The following is a 24,400-nucleotide window of genomic DNA, read 5'->3' on the forward strand; positions in this document are numbered from 1 at the left end:
TTTTCAGACACACGGGGTGTTTCGCAAACGCAAGGACACATCCGAGCCTAGAGCAGTCCTTCCAAGGTTAGATGGTTTGAGTCCTCCTCAACATTAAATGCTAGAATGAGACGGTCTAGTTAGTGAGAGCGCATGGCAGCATCACATCTGTTCCCACCTCCATGGTGACTTTAAAGCCCAAAGGAAATTCAATAAAATCATAGACAGAGCACCTCCTACTGTTCATTTTATTTGCAGTCGCGCATCATAATGTTGTGCAAAACAACGCTATAGTTCATTTTTAGCTCATGATAGCTCAGGTCTATTAAATAATATTAACAGAGACAACTTTTCATTTCAATAATATCATTTTTGTCTTTTATTACATACAAATTATGTGAAGAAAGTGCTGACCGGATTCTTGCGACGTTCTTTGGGAACGTGTGCAAAGGTTTGTGTCCACAATGGATACACTTTATGTATCCTTCAAAACATACCGAACGAAGGACACAAACCGAAGGCTGCCTTCCAAGAATCCTTTCATTTGAGATGTCCTTCTTCGACGGCACTTGATGAGGTGGCAGCCGAGATATGCAACCTTCTCAGGACGCGTCCTTGCGTTTGAGAAACATCTGTGTCCTTGCTGGAAGTGCCGTGGAAGCTCAATTCAAATAGTGAGCTCTATATGACTGTTTGAAACCATTAAAACCTATTTGGAGCATCAGTTTGAGAACCGTACCGTGCAGACCAATGATGTGCAACTTTGGAAAACCAATGCATTCTTTATTTTCTGTGCTTTTCTGTGTTTTAGTAAATTAGAACAAACCTCGTATTCCCTTATACACTCAAGTTAGCTTTTTCTAATCAAGATTATAGTTTTTTTACCATAAAACTTATATTTAATGAACCCGAGGGGTGATTAAACGCAAATGTTGGGCAAATAGCCCTCCAGACTTAATTTTTGGCAACCACTGAACGAATGATAATTTTTAAAGGAACAGTTCACCCCAAATTTCCAAATGTTCAAAATCTGCATTCATTTCTTTGTTCTGATGAACACAGAGAAATATATTTGGAAGAATGCTTAACACATTTGTTTCTTCTACTGAACACAAAAGAAGATATTTTGAAGAATGTAGGAAAGCAAACAGTTCTGGGCCACACGTTGTCTATGGAAGGCAATTGTGGCCGGAAAACTGTTTGGTTACAAGCATTCATCCAAATATCTTTCTCTGTGTTCATCAAAACAAAGAAATGTATACAGATTTGGAACAACTCGAGGGTGAGTAAATGATGACAGAATCCTGTTCTTTTCCTTTAATAGAGATAGATGTGAAGGAAACTGGACTATTGATTGACATGTTGTGCTCGAATTGGGAAGTCTTTGTACAAAATGAAAACACAAGTGCCAAGTGTACGGATGCATGAAGCACTACACAGTCCTGTACTTCTGTCTTTTTGATTCGAAGACTTCAATCCATATAATAACATTGGAGGCCATACTTTTTGTGCTATTATGTGTAGCTCAGTTTTCTTGCAAAGTCAGTTTCTACAGTCGCTGTATTCAATTCAGCACTTTTCACTATGTTTCGTTGTTGCAAAGCAGCTTTAGAGGAAGATAAAAAATGAACAAAAGTTAGTATTGCTGGAGGATTAAAATAACAAGGGTCCATCTTTGCTCTTGAGATTGCCTGGGCTGGAGCTGGGATGATAAGTTACGTCCACTAGTTCTCGTAGGAGGATGGCACGTGACGATCTGCTGGTGCTGGTGTCTGTAGTTTCCTATGGATGGGTATCCCGCAGTCAGTCACTCCGCAGGCTCTCACAGGAGGATGACACTAGGTGGTCCTACTTGTGCCGGCATAATCTGTGGATACCCGACGAATGGGAGGAGGGCACCGCAGCTGCTCTTCATTTACTTATAAACAAAAGATAATACCGATATGCATCATATGTATGCTTTGATTTAAATCGGGAGAGTGTGTCTGACCCTCCAATAGTATCAGGGCTGTCACGATTATTAAATTCAGCTGACGATTAGTTGTCTATTGAATAATTGCGGTTAAATCGATTAATCGTTTAACCTGTTTAAAGGCTTTGACAATTATCACAATTAATTTATTCAATGGATAAAATATAGATACATTAAGGAATGTGAAGATAACTAGTAACTCTCCCTATAGAGTGATCTTAACAGAAAAGACTGAGATATGAGGATGATGTCGTCTTGCTGTGTGGATGCATCAAATCGGAATCACTTCAATAAAACAAAAAATACAAATCTCAAAATGTCATTGGAACGTAACAGTGTGTGCAGATCAAGGACGGCGGATGTAAAATGCAGCAGATCACCCTTGATTTCTACAGATCTTCAATAATTGCGGTTATCTGAAATAATTGCGATTATTGAATCATTGTGACAGCCCTAGAATGCTATTTCAGAGTTTCTGCATACGAGAAAGCTATTGTGGAGAAAGCTCTGTATCTGTTGTATATGTCTGTATTGTGTGTGGAGGTCAAGACACTCCTGCTAACCGTGCTACAGGCATGATGAGTGCATGAGGTGTGCGTCATATGTGCGTTCACCCGGATACATACAGGCCTTTAGGGTCATGAGTCATGGCCAGGACAAACGCATTCACTCATTTTCTTCCACGCGTGCCAAGTTCAAGGATGTCATTCGGACTGTCAGCGACAAATTCATGTTCAGTCTCCAATCAGAAGCAATCAGATCCGGCCCGCTAGATCAGGAATCACAGAGCGCACGTCGCATTCAGCCCAGATCGGTTTTTGATTTCTCGAATCAGTCGCCAAAACAATGCAGAAGGCGCATGCAAGTAATTCCATCAACGGGTGCAATTTCCCCTTTAGATTAACATTACAATTAGTATTACCAGTGATGTTGAGATTGCCATTTTACTGATAAATGTGCCAGCGTTGGTGTACTGTTTTAGCTTTGTACGACGCATCTTGTGTTTTTTTATATATAAATTATACTGTTTCCTAAAATTACGTTTAATGGAATACATCTGTGATTTTATACACATTTGATTGCAGGAGATTTTTGGATGAGTAAATTACATTTCTGTTTTAATGCGGCATCGCTGAGTCACTTCTCGTTTTGCCAAACAGGCTGTATTTATTTTTCTCACCCTATTAGAGATAAGAAATTACCATGACAGCATATAACTTCCTCTAAACAAGTTTAGATTCTGGTTTAAATAAATAATAAAAGTGTGTATAACAGTTCTTAAAGGGCCGGTTCCTGCAAAATATGTTAAACACAAATTAGGCCTGTGCTTTTCAAACATTCTTCAAAATATCATCTTTTGTGTTTTGCAAAAGCCATAAAGGCTTGGAATGACATGAAGATGAATAAATGATGACAGAATTGTAATTTTTGGGCAAACTATCCTTTTAACTTGTGTCAGCGTCTGTAAGCATCAGTATGTGAAGTCCTGTGAAGTCTCAGATTAGATCATTACTTTTGATTTGGTTGATAGGAGGATGGCTGGCCCGCCTTACATCAGTCTCCTCCAACCCTGCAGTTCCCTCAGTCTCGATTTATTTGATATTCTCAATCAACGCTCCCCGTGATGAAATGATGAAAGGAAAGAGATAAACAGGGAACAGATCAGAATCTTTCGCGTCCTCCCCTGACACGATGCTTCAGACGGGTGCGTGTGAGGCTGACTGGAAGAAAGGTTTCAGATGAGGGCGAGGCGATGACAAGGATGCTCCAGGAAAAGATTGCATGAGTCAACCTTGAATCTTTTTGTTTGGAAAGGTTGTGTCATTTTAGTCGGATCTCACAATAGTTTTCAGTCTCTTGGAAAAGTGGCTCACTCCCACACGTGGTTTTCTGAATCTGAATTGTTATAAAAAAATAAAGAAATGGTTTGCTGTCCGAGGAAAAGTTTGATCATAAAAAATAAAAGGCACAGCTCGCCTCAACAAGTCGCATGGTTTAAGGTATCATTTATGAGCAAAGAACGTAGAAGGAAGCAGTGTATGAGCTGTGATGTCAAAGTAAAAGAGATGTTTATAAAAATGAGTTTTGAGAACAAATGTCTTTGAGAACAAATGTCAAAGTGTGCTCAAAAGATCACGCAATGCCTAAATCGCGCGACGGATTTTGGTTCAGAATCTCAAAATCATGGTGAACACACACAGCCACACATTTATTTACAGATAAGCAGTCTCACATCAGGGTGTCTCGTGAGTGAAATGTCAAGTAGATAAGTGAAATTGTCAAGCAGTTCTCCGGAGTGTAGAAACCGAAGCCAAGCAATTGTCTTCATTGTCACCCAATGATGTTTAGTCTTCATGTTCTGTTGTTGAAAACATCATCTGTTGTCCTCTGTATCTTATTGTTTCCTTCTGTTTATGTGGCATTCATTTGAACCTTTCCTTACACATCAAAGTGGTGTTTTCCAACACAATTATTATTTAACATCCTTAAAGGAATATATCATCGTTTTCCTTATGAATCCTTGGGTGTCCTGCTTGTCAGGCCAAGTGAAAAACCCTGTACTATTTTAAAACAATGAATGTTAAAGTGGACATGGACTTTTTTATTGGTTAGATATTTGCAAAACCATGTGACAAACATAAAGAGTGAATAATAATAATGATTTATGCAGATACATGGTTTCAGAAGGACAGTAGCGATATATTTTCTTTAGAACAGTATTTAATGTATTTAATATTTATCTTCCTCACTCCAACTGGCAGACAGCTTTTTCTTATTTAGACACAAAACACTGTTCATCACAAAGATCTCTATTGAGTTTTTGGTTTGCATTGACAGTGCTTTTTATGTTCAGTTTTGTCCTTTTTTTACACTACAGCATAGGCTTTGTGGCTTTATAACTTTCTCAAACATCCCCAACCTCCATTTGTTTGACAGAGATAGTCCCGCACCAAACTCACGCCATTGGTTGAGCTGCTTTACAATTTTTAAGGAGAAAATCAACCTACTGTTGCATCTACTATACGACAATTAAAATCTGTATTACCATAAATCCCTTTTAAATAAATGTTTCTTATAATAATCTTTTATTGTTTATCTTGGTCAAGTGGCAGAAGAAGCACAGCATTACACAGTACGCTCTTAAAAGCTTCTTCACGGCGATGCCACAGAAGAGCCATTTTGGGTTCCACGAAGAACCTTTCCGTCAAAGGCTCTTTCAAGAATCGTCTTTCTTCCTGTTTAATAATCTGATAATATTCTTCCATGGCATCAAAGAACCTTCCGAAGCACCTTTTTTAAGAGTGTAAATGTCTTAAACATTGTCATTAGTTTAGGCTTCTGGTAAGAAGTGTGAATAATTCATGTGTCGTACGCTTTTCTCCGTGCCATTGTGTTCAGTCAGGGATACGATATTTCTTTTGATTGTTTTAATTTTGTCATTGATTTTAAATGGCATGTCATTATTTATTTTCCTAGGCCTCACAGAGCTAATAGTGTAAGCAAAGGAATTTCCCGTCACAATGTTTGCACTTTAGTTAGACCTTTAACATGAACTTCATATCTGTTGCTGTCACTACAGGACAAGGAAATGTTTAGATTAAGGAAAGCAGTGTCGACAGTGCCTCGCAATATTACAGAAGCGTGACACGTATAAAAGAAAGAACTGAAGACTTTCCTTGTCTTATTTGTTTCGTCTAGAAGGCAATGAAATGAAGTACCCCGACAAACAGTTTTGGTAGCGCCACAGTGTTTGAAATCGCCGAAAAGAGTTATTTCTGTATTTTAAGCCGTGATAGGAGAACATCTGGACATTTAAAGAAGCATTTAAGCCTTCAGAGAAACAGTTTATAATCGAATTCCTCCAGTAGGAAATGCATTGCACGGCGTCAGCAGGGATATCGACACAGTTCAATTTAAGAGCCGGAGTCGATGACTTGAGCGCTGACTGCAAGACTGCGGAAGTAACCAGAGCGACTCGAGTGTTATGAGGTCTCTAAATGCGTCTGCGCTCACTATAGTGCTGTTGCGGAGAGCTTTTATTACAGGAACACACACCTCACATCCAGGAAGAGTTTCTTTATTGAATCATTAATCATTTTAATGGAGGCTGTGAAGTGCTTGCGGTGTGTTACTTAAGTGTTTGGTGTGATTTGTGAAGTGACAACACTCTTCTTAATATTTTCTTTTGTGTTTTCATCTTAAAACCATATAGTTTATATAGCCATAACATAAAAAAACGTAAAGATTGCAATTATTTGATCCGTTATTGCAAGTAAATAAAAAATCAGGAAACATTCAAATTACTAATTTTAATAAGAACCATGGGATTGCGAATCAAGATAAAGTTTGAGCTGTCTGGTAACATTTTGTGGGAAATGTAGACAGCAATAGAGAAATAAAAAGTCAGCTATTGCTACTTAATAGTTAAAGAGAGAGATTTACAATATACTAGATATCGCCGCTGTCCTTCTTAAACCTAGTATCTCTATAATTCGTGATTAAATTTATAAAAATTTCAGAAATGTGTTCTAACAATGTTATTAAATAATTATGCATTGCAGTATTAATGGTGTATGTTTAATCTGCCCATTGCATACATTTAAACACTTGACATCTACTTTGATATTTGCTGACATTTTGATGCTGTACATGTCTGTATTACATTCTATATCCTTTGGCTTGAGGTATATTTAAAGACCCCGTAGAGTCCTCTTGACCTTTAATTTCTTCTCACTTCTCTCTCTCTCTCTCTCTTTACCCCCCAGTCAGTCGACCGACCCCCCCACGGTTCATAAGCGATCTTCCATTAAACTGTAATTAGACACGAGAACAGTAGGAGGGAGGTAAACATAGAGCCGCTCACAAAAACAACTTTTAATAGAGACAGTAGCGTCTCAAGGGAAAACCCAGATTATAGTCATTATTATCTTAAGTACCTCGTGTTCATTCAGGAAGAATTCTGCAAATTCACTTCGTAAATGTATAAACACAACCAATTTAATGATTTAATGTTAATGGTGTTCAACGCCAATGCTTTGCCATCAAATGGAGATACAGTGGTTACCATTATCAGTAATAGTAGACATCAGCCGCACCGAATTCCCTTTTGAGTTGTTGTCACAACAACTCAAAGAACCGTGGATTCATCATAGTGAAAGTCGGTAGCCAGGTTTCCATTACCCTTAAAAATGCGCAAATTGAAATAGCGCATTGAAAATACGCCCAATGGAAACACGTCTCCCAAGAACTCCCAAAGTTCTCACACTCGTATGAGGTGTTTTCTCAGGCAATACGATAAAGGCATATTTCGCGAAACTGCAATGGAAACACTTTTTGTCGTATTAACAAGTCAAGTGGCGTATAAACAAGTAACATTACCATGAAATGTCTTGGCATTTGGAAAGATATGATGTAAGGAATTCACATGAAGTAATATCTTATATGATGGCCAAAATGGAACGGTGAAGTAATATGAAAATATTTAAGGAAATATAGACCTTTCTGTCCACTCTTTCATCACAATAGGAGGCACTATGCGCTTAAGTCTGTTTGCAACCTGCCATATAACGTACAAAGAAGAAGTACGGCCAGAATGACTTATCGAAAATACAAATTCAAATACACTTCAATCGCATAACATCATTTAATGGAAACAGTGGCAGTCATTCCACGATATTTTTTTATGCAACATTTAGAAAACATCGCTGTGAAACTGTAATGGAAACCTATCTTAAGTTTAAGTTGTAGCTGGAGGGTAAACAATGTAAACAGTATAACATCTTTCAATGTTAGTGTCCATGCTCATTTTACATTCACTTAAAACCTGAATTTGTTGTGAATTTTTTTAATTATTAATTTATATATTTTAAATTGAATATATTGTTCATGTCATGCACTGGTGTTTTGTTGGCTTTTTTTCCAAGTATCAATTTAGGCACCGGTACCATTTAAAAAATATCGATTTGCTATCGCAAAAAACCCAAACGATACCCAACCCTACGCATCATTAGGTTATTTTCCAATGTGCCCAATTAAAATTTTTGTCATTAAACTGTATTTACTATAATAGAATAATGATGATAAAACTGTTACTTTTGATACTTTTCAGACAGTTATATTGTCCAGAGACAATTAACATAAAATGATCATTTTATAGTGTACTGCACAATTTTAACAGCATATTCATTTTCTCATAATTCGATTTGTTTTAGTGGGAAAATGTGCTCAATTGTCATTTAAGACAATGTGAAGACGCAAAAAAAAGCCTTTGGTTGTTTCAAATATATACATTTAATTTACTGAACAATTTGTATCTAAAAAGGATTCCTCACTGAAGGAATATAAACACATTTTATATATTGACTGCTCTCTTTTTTTTGCTGACCAAGCTTTGTTCACTTGAGATGTGCTTCATAAATAATACAGAACAAGAATGAGAGCTTAAGCTCTGTCAGGCCAGCCGGTGATATACAGATTTAGCTTCTATTACCATCATATCGTGCACTACAATGGACTGATGGCTTCCCGCAGTAACATTTTTCAAACAGTGAATGCTGTGCAGATTTTTATGCTGCTGTGAAAAATGACGGCTGTTGATGGATTCATCATTCATGATATACAGAATATCTGTGTTACAGATGTCATTAACATGGATTAAGCTTGTTTCTGATATACGACTATATGAAAACGAGTTTTGAAAAGTCTCTTTGACTGCATGTAACAGAGGTTGCACCTTTTTATCTCTTCGTTTTGTTCTTAGCTATTGTAATAAATCAGAACACCTGTTTCTATATGTAATGCCAGTGGCTTCTAGGATGCTAAGTGACACGGTGAGAATCTTCACGGGATGCTTAAAATCTATTGCATGGATCTATTGTTGCTTATTGACCCAAATCAGAGATAGTCTCGAGCAGATATGATTTGTTTATTATTACTCTTACATGAATTATTTTAAGTCGTGTTGTGTGTGGATGTACGGTGACACTTCATGTGTTTATTAACGCACATCTTTGTCATTTTAATGAAGAAGTTACAATTGTAGGTATGATGATGTCAGAATGTATCATACTGGTGCCAGCTTTCATATTTATTTGTATGGATGGAAAAATATATTTTTAGCATACTTCCATTTACTCCAAATGTTAATGTCTAAAACACGATATGGTAGGCATTTTGTCATGCTATAAGGCACATGTAAATTGTTTTGACAGCACTGACGAAAGAGAAATATGTTTACATTCTGAGTTTTGCACACACGCAAACAGACTTCAATTACGTGTGTTTGACTATATTAGATTTTTGCTCTGCAAAGAAGATATTTTGAAGAATGTCGATAACCGAAAAAGTTTACTTCTTTTGCATAGACGCAGGCCAACGTTGTCAACATTCCTTCTATATGTTCTGCAAAAGAAAGAAAGAAAGAAAGAAAGTCATATAGGTTTGATATGACATGAGGGTGACTTAATGATGACAGATTTTTCATTGTTAACTGAAGTTTCTCCTTAAGAGTTCCGGGTTTGAATAAGAAAGCGTATCTATTTCAGCTTAAATGCCCCTCTAATAAAGTCTGTTTGGGCAGGTCTTATTACTATCATCCCAGAACAAATAGCCAGGAGGAGACAGATGCCCGACCATCTGAACAGAGTTTTAAAATTCAAACCCGCAAGTCAATTTCGGCCCATTTGGAGAGCATCTGATGAGATTAATGGAAACGTTACCCATATGCCATTGTATTACAACAGAATGACATTTTTTATTAGCTTAAAGTATGAAGGACCTCATAGCTGAACTTTGACTTTGTTGTAGAGATATTTATATGGACGGGAGAGATTCATTTTTGCCCCAACAGCGCTTTCTGTACTGTGGCCATTTGGTGACACGGCAATGCCGAAGAAATAATGACAAAATGTTTGCTGTTGATTCTCCGACTGTTGTTGTCTCTCTATTACACCAACTTTAAAGTCACAGATCAGATTGATATCTGAATTTCTACAATCCAACGAGATTAAATGGAGAACAAGTAGAACTTTTTGTTCAATTATCCTTATATCTCCGGAGAAAAAGAGTCACAAACATCTACCTTATAGTTTCAGAAGACATCTCAACAATGTCACAAACTGAGCTCAGATTTGTCAAGTCTGCAAGTCAATATTATTGACGATCACAAACATTTGTCAGCAAATCTAGATGATTTCATTCCAGTTATTTGAACAATTGTCTCGTTTGTTCCTGTTTTTATTTCACCTATCCTGAGCTATAAAAGATCCCCCTCTAAACCAGTGGTTCTCACACTGGTACTTTAAGAGACCCCTGGTGGTACGTGACACGACAGGAAGTTTTTAAACTCAATATTAATTTACATTTTGTGAATTTCAAATGTATAATACATGATGTATAAATACGGTAAACATCCCAGCCTATGTGCAATTTTAATATAGTTATTAATATTAATTATTGCTTATTGATCTTTGGTCGATGTAATTCGGGCATGTGACGGGCATCTCAAACACCGAGCGGGAGCAGACAGACGCTCTTACAATGACGCTTTTGTTAAATCAATGAAACGAGCGTTGCGATTTAGTTATTATTTAGTTAGAAAACAGCTGGTAAGTAAGTGTTTGTATTATTAATAATACATTAGATTTGGATAGAAGATAAAGATTCACAGCTCTAATAGTCTTTATTTATGTGTTTTCTATGGCGGTCATTTGGTGGTACTTGGAACAGCTCATTTTAATAAAGGTACTTGATCTGAAAGTTGACTTGACTTTAACATCCGAAGAAAAGGTTCTTTGTGGCGAAAAAAACTTTCTTTAGATGATAAAAACGTAAGAAAGAGATGGTTCTTTAAAGAACCTTTGTATGAATGGTTCTTCTTCTATGGCATCGCTGTGAAGAACTTTTCAAGCACTTTTATTTTTAGGAGTGTAGGAAGCTCCAATAGTTCCACCGGCACCCCGTTTCTCTCTCTCTCTCCTATGAATGCATTTATGCATATAGGTCTGGTTAGGTCACATGAAATTGCTCTGAAATCGCAGTGATTTGTTTTCCCATTTGGTTGAGGAGGGCTGTTGCGTAGGGACAAACCAAAAATAATCTACGGCAAACTGCACTGCACGTACACAAATGTTTCAGTCTCTTACAATGAGGCATATTTATCGTGATGTGTGGTTATCTCTCTTCACCTCTCTCTCTCTCAAACACACACACACACAAACTGCTCGGCTCTAATGTCTGACTGCCAGCAGTGCTCTCTCATGTGGAGGTCAAACACACAGTTGGGGAAGAGACACAGACGCTGTTGTTGTGAACGTAGGGATGGGTCAGTCTGTGCAGTAAGACATTAAACGTAGCTGCAGGCTTTGAAGATCTAACGTTGAGTACGCTGAAGAGATCATCCATGAGTTTGTCTAACCCTCGCAAAATAAGATGCTCATTTTTACAGGAATGCTTGAAACTAAACTGTAAAAATTAAAGGTTCTTCGAGGAACAATTTGGGGTTCTTCACATTGCTACGCCGGACGGAGCCCTCAGGGGAAACTCAAGGCACCGCTTCACGGAGGGTGGTTCTCTGAGGAACCCTCAAGGCTTGACCATCTTGGGTTCTTCAAGGCACCATTTCACATTTATATTTGCTATTCACTATATTTTAATACGCAGAAATACTAAAGCCAAATAAAAGCAAACAGTTTATTGATAAACGACAACACTTTACATTGAATAAATATTCACAGAATTGTCAATATTGTACATTACAATTCTAATTTCATGAAAACAAATTAAATTTTTAAATTTGAGTTAAAATTTACAAGTTTTCATCTTAACAAAACTACCCAAATAGTTTGCCTTAACTTTAAATATAAATACAAAAATATTTTTAAAAAAAGTAGTCTCTCATAGCAAGACCTACACCAATGGTAAAGTTGTAATTTCCCAAAAAGCTAATCCTTGCGAGCAAGAAAAAAACAAAGCTGTTCCGTCCAAATGGGTCTATTCTGTAGTGCATTTCACAATTTTGAATTGTTAAAGTAGATCTGTATTTATGGCAAAAAGAGAACAGGAGCTGAGCCTGTTGGCCTCAGGGGTCACATGCAGTGCAAGGACGAGCATCAGGGAGCTAGGTCTGTTGGCCTTGGGTGTCCTTGGGAATAAGACATGGAGGATTAAGACAACTTCTCATAAAACAGCATTTAATCATTTAGCACATCACAAATGTGTTAACAAATGTAAGAATAAACAAAATATAACAATGCCTGGCAGTCACTGCTTTGGTCTATGGTTAAGGAGTACAATAGGCTATTTATAGCAACTGTAATAATCAATTTTATTCAGATTTTTTCATTGTCAATTAGTTATTTTACACGTGCAAATATAATACTTCCTTTTTTTGCTGCTCAACCGGAAAATGCAAAAAAATCTGAGGGAAAATAATTGAATGGATTGAAAATATTCAATTTCAGACAATTTATGTAACATGGGTCTGAAAATCATTCAACACAAACAAAAAGTTATACATTCACTAAAAGTGAACATAATAGATAGCTAAAAGTCATTTTATGTCATTTAACTCTAATCATTGACTTATATTGGTTAGCATCTCGGCTAACTTAGCAGTCTACCTTAGAAAACAAGAGTGATCTGCTGCATTTTACATCCACCGTCCTTGATCTACACTCACTGTTATGTTCAAATTACATTTCTTCATCATTGGAGTTGTATCAGATTTGTATTTTTTGTGTTTGAGTTTTTTAAGCGATTCCAGATTTGCTGCATCTAAGAGGACATCATCCTCATATCTCAGTTTATTTACTCTTAAGACTTCTGTTAAGGCCACTCTGGGGAATGTTACTAGTTATTTAAGAAATGTCCACATTTCTTAACGTATCTATATTTGATTTATTGAATAATTTTTTATTATTAACAGACAATTAATCGCAATTATTTAAAAGACAATTAATCGTAAGCCAAATTTCATAATTGTGACAGCCCTACTTGAAACTTATTGCCGTACCTCTAGTATGTTGCCAGGGTGTAGCCAGGTGGTTGCTAAGGTGTTCCTCAAGGTTTCTAGGGTGTACTGGGTGGTAGCCCACAAGACAATAGAGCAAATTAGGGATGCACCGAAATGAAACTTTGTGGCCGAAGCCGAATAAAAACGAAACACTTGAAGGACGAATACTGAACATTTTGTGCAATTTTCAGTCGAATATTTTTGGTTGACGAACATTCAGTGCATCTCTAGATCAAATGCAGAAAATTCCCATTATTCGCTGCTCATTTTAGGTGTATAAGAACACTTAACTGTGTGCCGGGTCTTTTCAGGCCTCCAGCAGAGAGCAGCTGTAAATGGATGTGTTGCTGTGGAGAACACATGCTATCTTTGTTCACCGGTAAATAGAAAAGAAAGAAGCCTGATGCTATATATGCATGTGACATTGGACGATGAGAAACAGAGCACACAAACAAAGTGCTGAAAGCCATAGACACAGTTGTGTCTCACAGCCGATACGTGTTGCCAGGTAACTACACCTGACATTGAGCTTAAAGATCCCTCGTTCAGAAACGCCTGTCATCAGCTCTAACCAGACGTCTTTTACTTATATCACAGATACAAGAGCTTCGTTTTGTCAATATAGATCATTTGCAACCTGTCTGTGCTTACAGTTATAATCTTCATAATCAAGTAAGAACCTTTGTTGTTTTAAACATTTTACGAATGTTTCTTTAAGTTGGACAAATGGCATGTAAATGAATGTCACTCGAACTGATTTACAGTCATCACATCTAAGCATGGATATTTAGATCATATATGGATTGTTTATTCTTCATCTTTAGAAATAACTTTTGTTGGACAAGAGCCTCGTGAACACTATTAAATGATGACCATATATCGTATTTCTAGGGAGTAAAAGTAACCTATTTTACTTAAAAAGCAGTATAGGAAATCCCCAGATGGTCTAAATGTGTGTCAGATGAACACTTTTCTATCCCATAAGGAAGCTGAAGAGCCACCAAATGTTATTGAGCAAATTATATTAACAAAAGTTGATAAATTGGCCTTTTGCTACAATAGTGGTCTGAGCAGGCTGGAATATCATGTTTTTGTTTTCTGTAGGATTGTGATGTAGTAAGGGAATGTATTGTAGTAGCACACTGTGTCCTATAGAGGGCAGCGTTGATTTAAACCCCTCACTGCCACTGTCCTGGACAAACTACAGCTCTGTTGACCATTGGCGTGGCCAGGAATCACAATGTAGGTGGGCCCAGAGAAAACCAGGTGGGCCGAGTCTAAAATGCATCTGTTATCAAACAACACCTGCTTGAATACTCCACCGTTTAATCAGATCAAAAGCCTGTGTGTCATTATAAATGGTATTAAAAACATAACGATAAGAACATTGGCATGATGACTACACAAACGCATTTGACAGACACGAGCATCATCAGATCAACATGACAGTAGCGGTGAATTGAGTAGAGCCGTACAGTAGTGGACATTATGTAAAAGCAATGCTTGGTCATGGCTCATCAACCACATCAACCACATAAAATAAACAACTGTGACTTGGCAACCGCATAGTAGGAAAATGTAGATTTGCTTCATTTTGACTGGCACCTGCAACGATGACAATGAGAGAAATGTTTCGAAAAATTCAGCTTTTGTTAGTTATGGTTATTATTCTTTTTGGATGAGTTTGGCATTTGTAAGCAAGATTTAAAGTAGTCCGCACCTCTGATCAGGGACGGATTATGACTTAGCTGCGCATTTAGTTACAGAAAGTGAAAGTTACGATGATCACATATTCAAACCATTCTCGCGCTGCGTCAAATGCCTGCATTATACGCTAAAAAAGTTATAGGAATATAATTTTCTATTACCTTTTTATTATATATTGTTTGCTCTTTTTTCACTATATGGAAGATGGACAGTTAATAATTGTATGTTCACATGCAGATTTGTATATACAAATTAGTCCGTATCATTGCACTGAAATCCTGTTTTGACAAATTCACTGTGTGTGCAAGTATACAAGAAAGAAAGAGACGAGAAAGAAAGAAAGAAAGGAGAAGGAAGGAAAGAAAGAAAGGAGAAGGAAGGAAAGAAAGAAAGGAGAACGAAAGAAAGAAAGAAAGGAGAACGAAGGAAAGAAAGAAAGAAAGAAAGATAGGAGAAAGAGAGAGAGAAAGAAAGAAAGAAAGAAAGAAAGGAGAACGAAAGAAAGAAAGGAGAAGGAAGGAAAGAAAGAAAGGAGAAGGAAGGAAAGAAAGAAAGGAGAAGGAAGGAAAGAAAGAAAGGAGAACGAAAGAAAGAAAGGAGAAGGAAGGAAGGAAAGAAAGAAAGAAAGAAAGATAGGAGAAAGAGAGAGAGAGAAAGAAAGAAAGAAAGAAAGGAGAATGAAAGAAAGAAAGGAGAAGGAAGGAAAGAAAGAAAGGAGAAGGAAGGAAAGAAAGAAAGAAAGAAAGAAAGGAGAAGGAAGGAAAGAAAGAAAGAAAGAAAAAAAGAGAGGAGAAAGAGAGAAAGAAAGAAAGAAAGAAAGGAGAACGAAAGAAAGAAAGGAGAAGGAAGGAAAGAAAGAAAGAAGAAAGAAAGGAGAAGGAAGGAAAGAAAGAAAGAAAGAAAGAAGGAAAGAAAGAAAGAAAGAAAGAATGAAAGAAAGAAAGAAGGAAAGAAGGAAAGAATGAAATGTTGATTCTGTTGTGTGTCAGCTGATGTGAGATAACACATTGTGCTGTTGTCAGTGTATTTCTACAGTAAACATTCATTTCTTTGAGCCTGAGGCGATCACAGGCTTATGTTTAAAGGTCTAAAGGCTATTAAACCTCAGTCATGTTTTTGTGAAGAAACTCTAGTTCATATAGTTTGCATGAATTATTCAGTGATACAGCACCATTGGGAGAGGACTTTAAAACCAACCATCAGCGACAAATAGAGCGTCTTTATTATACAGACTGTTGAAAGACTACAGAGAACACGGAGATTCTGTCTGAATCTTCAGGTGTTTTATATGCTTCAAGATGAGACGGTGGCGTCCTTACTGAACTTATCATTTCTGGCTTAAATGAATTATTATTGAAAGATGAAACCATAAAGAAGACCCGTGTGTTTTTTGTCGCGATATTTTGAATCACGAGTGTTTTGAAACTTGTTGGCGTTTTTAACATCAGACATCTTGAACAATCTTTTCATCGAAAGGTCAAACTGTCTCATAAATTCTGATAATTTGACCTTTTTATGATGTTCGTATTGAGGAACTCCATATGATATATCACCGTTCTCGCCACGACTACATTATATCGGCACTGACATTGCAGCTCTTTATTCTTACTACACGTCTCATTTGTGTATTTTTGTATGGTTTTCTTTAAATGTATTAAAATGAAAACTCAAAGCTGTGGAGCATCTCTCAGGTAAAGAGACAAAGAGAGAGAGAGAGAGAGAGAGAGGGAGGGACGGACGGACTGGCATAAAGAAACCCAAAACACTTTCCCGCATGACAAGAATCTCTTCTGTTAGAGAAGAACAGACAGGAGGTTGAGAGAAAATCTGTCGACATCATGTCTCACAGAAAGAGGAGCTTCACTTTTGGAGCATATGGGGGGTAAGAGAGACAGACCGTTGGGTGTTTGTGACGTGTACGTGTGTGACAGATGACTTTGCGTTCTCATTTTCTCCGTGAGTAACCGAACATAGAGCTGGCGGGCATTTGTGTGCCGTCATGGTTGAAGGGACGGTTCGCACATAAATAAAAGACAGTACATTTAATGTAAGTAGATTGTGACCAAGGGCTCTGGTCAATGAAAAGATGGACATTTTATTTGATGTATTTCTTTACAGTTTGTGTTGTAGAAGCTCTGTCATCATGTCCTGATATTGTTAGCTTTCTTAACAAACCTGATTGTTATGTTTAAACAGTTCAGTAAGAACGTAGATGATCTGATCTCTCTGTAGACAAGCTTTCAAACTTTTGCTTGGAGTTTTGATGATGGGAAATTTTGAGCAGCGCTTGATCATTTTACACATAAATACAGATCTATCAGGTTGAACTTGTTTACATTTTGGTTCGCAAAAGTAAACCGAAAAATATTAATGCTTTAGTTCAGTTCAGATTTGATGTTATCAGATCTCAAAACACACATGTATACAAACAAACAAACACAGATCCAACACGGCCCACGGATGTTTACTGTCATGTTGTGTTAATGGAAAGGTCAACTTTTGGGGGGTCAATTTGCAAAGATTACATTCAATTTATTTGATTACACAAATGTACATTTAAGGCTTCGCTTGAATTATTACAGTTTCTTTGGGAAGTTTAACATGTTGAATACGAAAATAGATTTTTTTACCATCGGCGGAACAATTAAATATTTTCCCACATTTATACATTCTGGTTTTAATACTCGTACGCAGAAATACAAAGTACTGGCACAACAACATAATGAGTCATCCAAAACTTCAGACGTGTACATTTGATCGTTTTTCTCTTTTATGACTAATACGGTCCTCGTGAACCAAGTTACGTAGACGTAGTCACCCATCATCGCTTCATCCCACCTTCCATGTGCTACAGAAATGTCTAGAATTTTATGATCGTGATAATTGGAAAATATTTGATACAGTACTCTACACATTTGCAATATACCGATATACTGTAACTAATGATATAAGTTCAAAATGTACTGAGCGAAATATATGACAAAATATTGATGCTATATGAAAATACAATATTACCACAGAATTGAACTATAAAAAGGTCGGGCGAAACAAAACAATTTTCACACTCTTTTCTTATTGTTATATATGTTGTATAGTGATTTCACAATACATATTGTTCCTAAGCAGCTTTTCAAAAAATAGTGCTCAACAAAGCTGCCGGTGCGAAAACCAAATTACATTTTTGTAATTTCTCTGGTATTGAAATACAAACTCAAGCCACTAAATGATCAATGTTACCACGTGTCCTTTGTGCTTTGCAAGGTTATGGAAATATTTGTTTCTTATTGTTCCCGACCTGAAGCGTTACTTCATATTGTTGACACAACAGCAACACTTTTTCCTTTAAGTCAGCAGAAGGTCAGATAACATGCCAATGCTGTTGTTGGCAGCCTACAAATCACATTATAGGCAGCAGGTGGCGATATCACCTGACGTTCCTCATCCCAATACACTTGCATTTTTTCATTAAAAGTGTTTGATCATGAATATTGATTCTCGATTAAAACTTTTCAGATTTTATCACGTGATTTATGATTAACATGTACAAATGAATGAACCGAAGGGTTAAAGGTTAAAAGGTTAAAGGTTTGATATACCATACACATCTGTAGCGGAAATATTGAGGGATTTAGTGGTTCCTCATCATTCATCATTCTATATGTTGTTTTTTAACAAGATAGATTTGCACATTGAGTCGAGTGCATAAAATGAGTTTGACATTGGTGACTAGATTAGACTTTAGCGTTTAGCAGGCTAATGGTTCTTCGTCAAGATTTTTTAAAGTATCCGTGGGTATAAAGCGACGTATGGCTTAATATATGAACAATGGCATTGACTTAATTGTGAAATAAAGAAACAGTATTCATAAACTTTGAAAAAATATTTTGATACCCGTGATATCAAATGGTTGCAACCTAAACCTGTTCTCTTTCGCAACAGCGAAGCACATACGTTTTCCATATGTAACCGTAGACCGTAACCGTATCAGATATACAGTATAAACACACAGGGACAGTAGGTGGCGGTATGTCCTCATGACACAAGTCAGCCTGCCTGCCATAAAAGAAGAACACGTTCAGTATCATTAAGCGTCTGTTCAAGGTAAGCGTGCATAGTCTTTAATGTCTTAAAGGCGGTAGTTTAAAGCTATTTAAGACATCAGTATCCACCATGATCGTATACTTTGTACATTATGAGAATTTACTGATAAACACAATATTAAGATGCTTGCGGTTTGGTAATTTATTGTTTATTAGAGCACACGTGAATATTAGCCTCTGTCAACTAATGGCCGATGGAGAGAAGACAATAACATTAAGCTAGTGATGTTGATAAATCAACTTCAAAATGTGGATAAAAAGCATTGTATGATGGCTTAAACATTGTGTATATAATCAATTCTTAATGATTTTTGTTATTTTTAGCATGTTTGTATTGTTTTTGACAAACAATATTAAAATGTATGAAATACACCAAATAGCGTTTTTATTTTTTATTTCTTATTTTTGCATGTATATATTTATATATATCCTACAGAACCGTATATTTACTAAAGAACTGATTAGTGTGTCTGTGTTCAGTTTGGCTGCCTCGCTGTGCTTGCAACCAGTTTACGTCATCGAAAAAAGAAAATGGCGGCCTCCTTAGGTTAAAATGAGTATTACATTTAGTTTTTTTAGGAATTGAAAATATTTGATGTGTTTCTAACCACAAATGCTAGTAGTGTAAGGCTATTACAACGCATTAAGCCATACAACTCTCTATGCACCGGGTTCCCTTTAAGTGTTGAATCTGTGAAATAAATTCGTTTCAGTTCAGGTTTGTTGATGTGTTACTCTTGTCGTCGCACACACAGTATGTGAACTAAATGTCAAGGTTTATGAACAGTTGTGTTTTGTTTCTTTGCAGAGTGGACAAATCCTTCTCGAGGGCGAGACATATATGGTAAGGACTTGTCTTTCTTTTACATCTTTACCAACCCTGATGAAAAAACGACAGAACCCATCACAGACAATTATTATTTTTGTAACATTGTAAACTGTATATACATGTATGTACAGTACATGTATGCATGTATGTTTAAGCTTTGCAAACGTTTGCTAAACGTGTTTTTGCATTTATTCCAAATCAAAACACCGCACTTAAAGTGAAATTGCAATGAAGTGTATTACAACAATAAACACTACAACCACTAAACTGTATTGTACTTTTAAATAAAACATAAATATGAACTATATTAATACATATTTAAGTCCACTGTATGGTTTAAACTAAATTATAAATGGGTGATTTCTACATAGATAGTAATTATCTTATATTAATAATTTATTAAATTATTGTTTAATACCAAAATCCTAACTCGGTCCGGTCAACCACATCTCTCACAACATTAAAAAACCTACTTAAAACCCTCGTCTCTCAACAGGTAGTGGTCTGGCTTTTGTTGAAATTAGAAACTTTGTATTAGCACCTAATGTACTATCGCTCTTTTATGACGTATCGCTTATTGCTCCCCGAACTCTCTGCAAGTCGCTTTGGATAAAGGCGTCTGCTAAATGACTAAATGTAAATGTAATCATGACATCTGAAGGGTCCATTGTTATATTTTAAAATATATAGGCAACTGTCATGTTTACATTGTTTGTTAACATTAAAACAAATGTTTAGATAAGCCCATCCCTGTCAACACTCGCTGGGAGTCTCACGTTTTTAACACCCATCTGTCCCGTTTAGTTATTTCTCCCGTCTAAGCTGTCACTTTTTACATTTATTGATTGTTTATTGTTTCTATAACAAAAACCTAAACAAAATATGTCGATTGTCATTTCAATGTGTCATAAATAATATCATAAATAATCTGTTTTCAAAATAAACCACAGGTCAAATAACTATTTTATAACTTTATAACTAACTATAAGTTATTCAGCAGTATAAACTAAAATAATTGAGGAATCTAGATTGTATAATAATCAGTAAATTGTATTAAATATTTGTAATAATAGTGTGCATATTCTGTAAGTGTAAATGTGAGACAGATCTCTAGAGATCAGGTACTAAGTAACTCCTTTTCTCTTTACTGACTACTAGACTCACACACTTTGCTATTTCTCTTTCTAATCTTCTCATTTAACGTGTTGAAAAAGTTCCTTTCAGCTTCAACGGCTTTAAACAAATGTCCAAATGAATATGTTGTGAGACTGTGCTTTATACATGTCATTCTCTTCACGTACAAATATTGCACTTTTAAGTTACAAAATATGTTTAAAACATATAAATCAGCTACTCATTATAGAAATGTCTGTAGTTTAAAGGAAAACCAGTTTTTTTTAGAAAAAAGATTTTCATCACAACATTTATTATTCACGTACTGAGCTCAGCGGTAGAGAGTAAGAGAAGACTGTCCATTCAAAGTCCGTCTGAAAAGGCAAATGCACTTATAGGATTTGTTCAATTGTTCATGAAATCATTGGTTTAGCTTGATTTTATTCGGCCCGGGGGGGGTATGTTGTGGAGGAACTGCGTTCCACACGTGGCTCTTTTCTAAAGTCATGTGGCTTGCCTGGTGCCCATAAAAAACATTGTAATACATATGAATATTGTAGGATGTACTGGCCAAAACACCCATGCAGTGCTTTGCGCAAGCGTCACGACACTAATACATTCACGTTACATTTATACATTTATGCATTTATGCATTTATGCATTTGGCAGACGCTTTTATACATAGCGACCTACATTGCATTATACTATATTGTTTCGAAGTATGTGCAGCAAATATAAAGTCAACGAATGAATTACTTTTTAACATGTCATGTGCACTACGATGTGCTGTACTTTGTCACTGTCAAGCTTTTAAATCCTCATCTGATGTATTCCTCTCCGTGCCGAGTGTGGTCTCATGTTTCTGAAGACACGTCACAGACTGTCAGTGTTTTATTCGCCACTAGAGCTCGCTGTTTTACTCTATACTCTATACTGCATATCACAGAAGAGCTTTCTGGAAAAAACGCAAACTATCGGTTGGGATTATTGCCGATTACCGTTAATTCAGATTATTGTTATCGGTGCCGTTCGGCAAAAACTATGAATTTATTATATACCGTTTTAGTGGCAACAACAAAATGTGGCCCAAACTTAATTCCGGATGACCTCCGCAAAATGAATCGATAACCGTTAAGTAGTTTGATTTGAATTTATTACATTTAATAAACAATAAAATATTAATATAAATTATTATTGATGTTAACAAAGTCTAAAATAAATAGTACACAGACCGGAAGTTAACATTGGGCCAGGCACGCGTGTTTATATACAACTTTTGTTTAAAAGGGTTTCTTCACCATTGAATAATCGCAAAGGTCACCTGAAACACTTCTATCGTTGTATGTATGATTCTGAAGTTTGGATTTGATAAATCAGATTTGATCCACTCACCCTGGAAACTCAAGCAAGCTCTCTTTGCCTTGCATCACCCACCTGCTCGACTGACTACATTATTACTATAGAGGAGAGGGCTGGTTATGCGTAAGGATGCTTTATAAAGGCTGTGAAGATCATGTGTCTCGAGAAAGACAGAGAGAGAGAATGTGAAATGTAATTATGGCAGGACCTGAGTTTCAATCCACGTGTATCGTCCCAGATGAGCGCTGCGGTGCATGATAATGCGACCAGAGACGGCGTGTTTGAAAAACCATCTTTCTTATATATTTTTCGCTTAGTCTAGTTCATTGTCAGTTTTGTGCGTTTACTTGCACAGGGATTTTTAAGCACGGATCTGTTTTCAGCCTTCGTACATTTGTACTATGTACATTCAGTGATGCTCTACATAACAATACTCAATATGTGTTAATTCTTTCTATCAACAGTGATTTTATTACATTAATATTTTAAGTTGCAATCTGCACTTTCTCAGTTTGAAGCGTACAATTGCAGCTTAGATGCTTATCTTTATGTTTTAAACTAATATTTACAGCGAAATTGTAGCCAACAGTTTAACGTATAAATCATTATTAATATGCTCTTGCAGTTGTGAATCAACGTGAGGAAAGAGACCAGTTTTAATAGATTTTTCATCTACTTGCTTAATATCTAAGACAAAAATAACAAAGCGTGTTTGGACTTTCACAGTCGCATGGAGTCCCAAACTTCCTGAAATGTCACCGATACGCCCACCACCTCCTTCAGAGCCCATGACACAATGCTTTTATCCTTCCATCCATTCAGACTTGTATTACGCATCAGGCCGTATTCTCTTCTGCGTGGCGTGAATGTCGTCGCTGCGTCACAGCTCGAGTGGGCATCTTTAAGATGCTTTCTTGTCTTCATCAGCGGGCCTAGAAATTGCAGAGACAGCCCTCATATTTATTAAGAACTTGATAAATCCGAATGACTGAATTGCTTTGTCACTATACATTTAGTCATTTAGCAGACGCTTTTATCCAAAGCAACTTACAAAGAGTTGGGGGAGCAATAGTTAAAGGTACCGTATGAATTGCTTTACCATGGACATATTTTGCCAAAAAATATTACTGTAGAATAAGTTTTATATGTACAACATTTTTAAACAAGTGTCATTAAAAGATGATGTTGTGGAAAGGCAGTTTCTCTATATATATATTGTTTTAGACACCGGTTTGCTCGGATACTGTGAGGACAGCAGTGGTGTTTAGGGACACCAGTAAGACGTGTCTCCCGGCGACATTTACTGTCAACTCGTATGACTCTTTGCTTTTAGTCAATGTGCTCCGGTGTGTTAGATTCAGTGTTGAATGCTTTGGATAACCTTTCTGTCCTTATCTTAATGAGGGGCTTTGATAGACTGGAGCTTAAACGTTGAAGCATAAATGAAATGTGCGTTTTTCAGATACCCAATATAGTTGTAACAACGTCAAGTACAGTTTTAAGAACTTTGAAAATCAAGCCAAATATTTTGGGTTGCTTGGTTTGTTGTGCCTTGTCCCCTGCTATTTAAGTTTAGATTGTCTTTATAGTTGAAAACTGGCCGGGTGAGAAACCAGATGAGGGTCTCCACCCGTTGTTGGTACCTAATAACAAAAAAGTCTGTGTTTAACTGAAAGAGGAGACCTTTGACAAAGCCGACAATATTATTGCATTTAGACCATTGTGTTGACTCGTCTAGCCTTTTCTGACTGTTTGTTTAGTTGGACGCATTTACATTCATCTTCAGAAATGAGATGTTAAGATCGTTAATTCAGTTTGTTACAAAAGATTGAGATACAGAAGCATTTCTGAAATTTCCAATTATAGCAAAGGCGTTCGAGAGAAATATATCATTTGTCTAGTAGAGAGTTTTTAAATGATTTTTGGAAATGGATGAATATAAATGTGTGGTTTGTACTCATTGCATTAACCCTTTGTGACGTACTGTAATATTCTTGTTTTGTTCTTTTCTCACATGTTTCACACTTAGAGACGTGTCTGACTTTTGTGTGTGTGTGTGTGTGTGTGTGTGTGTGTGTGTGTTTAAAAGAATTGATGAAAACCGTATTCTCCGTATCTTTTCAGCTGATATTTTGTCTTGTTTATAGTTGTATTTTATATTTATCTTTAACACACCTACACACAAACACACACACAAAATACATTTATATTTATTCAAAATATTTTTTTGTATATTTCTTCTAAAACAGTATACTATTTTACATGCATTTGAATGTTTTAATGCCTTTAAATTTGTATCCTTTTTTACAAAAGTAGCAAATATAACATTT

The 24,400-nt window shown here is 36.4% G+C and overlaps 1 protein-coding gene across 4 annotated transcripts in view; it reads left to right on the forward strand.

Annotated features, from left to right (window-relative positions):
• Window positions 1-24,400, forward strand: part of rap1gapb (RAP1 GTPase activating protein b) — a 60,911-nt gene that overhangs the window by 12,148 nt on the left and 24,363 nt on the right. For 2 of the 4 annotated variants that reach the window (XM_079459694.1, XM_079459693.1), the window contains exon 2: window positions 19,578-19,613. The exons of the other annotated variants lie outside the window; for them this stretch is intronic. In XM_079459694.1, the coding sequence (XP_079315820.1) occupies window positions 19,578-19,613 (36 nt within the window). The remainder of the gene's footprint in view (window positions 1-19,577; window positions 19,614-24,400) is intronic. 4 annotated transcript variants of the gene reach the window in all.

This window comes from Barbatula barbatula (genome assembly GCF_947034865.1).
Source record: "Barbatula barbatula genome assembly, chromosome: 7".
NCBI classification, from domain to species: Eukaryota; Metazoa; Chordata; class Actinopteri; order Cypriniformes; family Nemacheilidae; genus Barbatula; species Barbatula barbatula.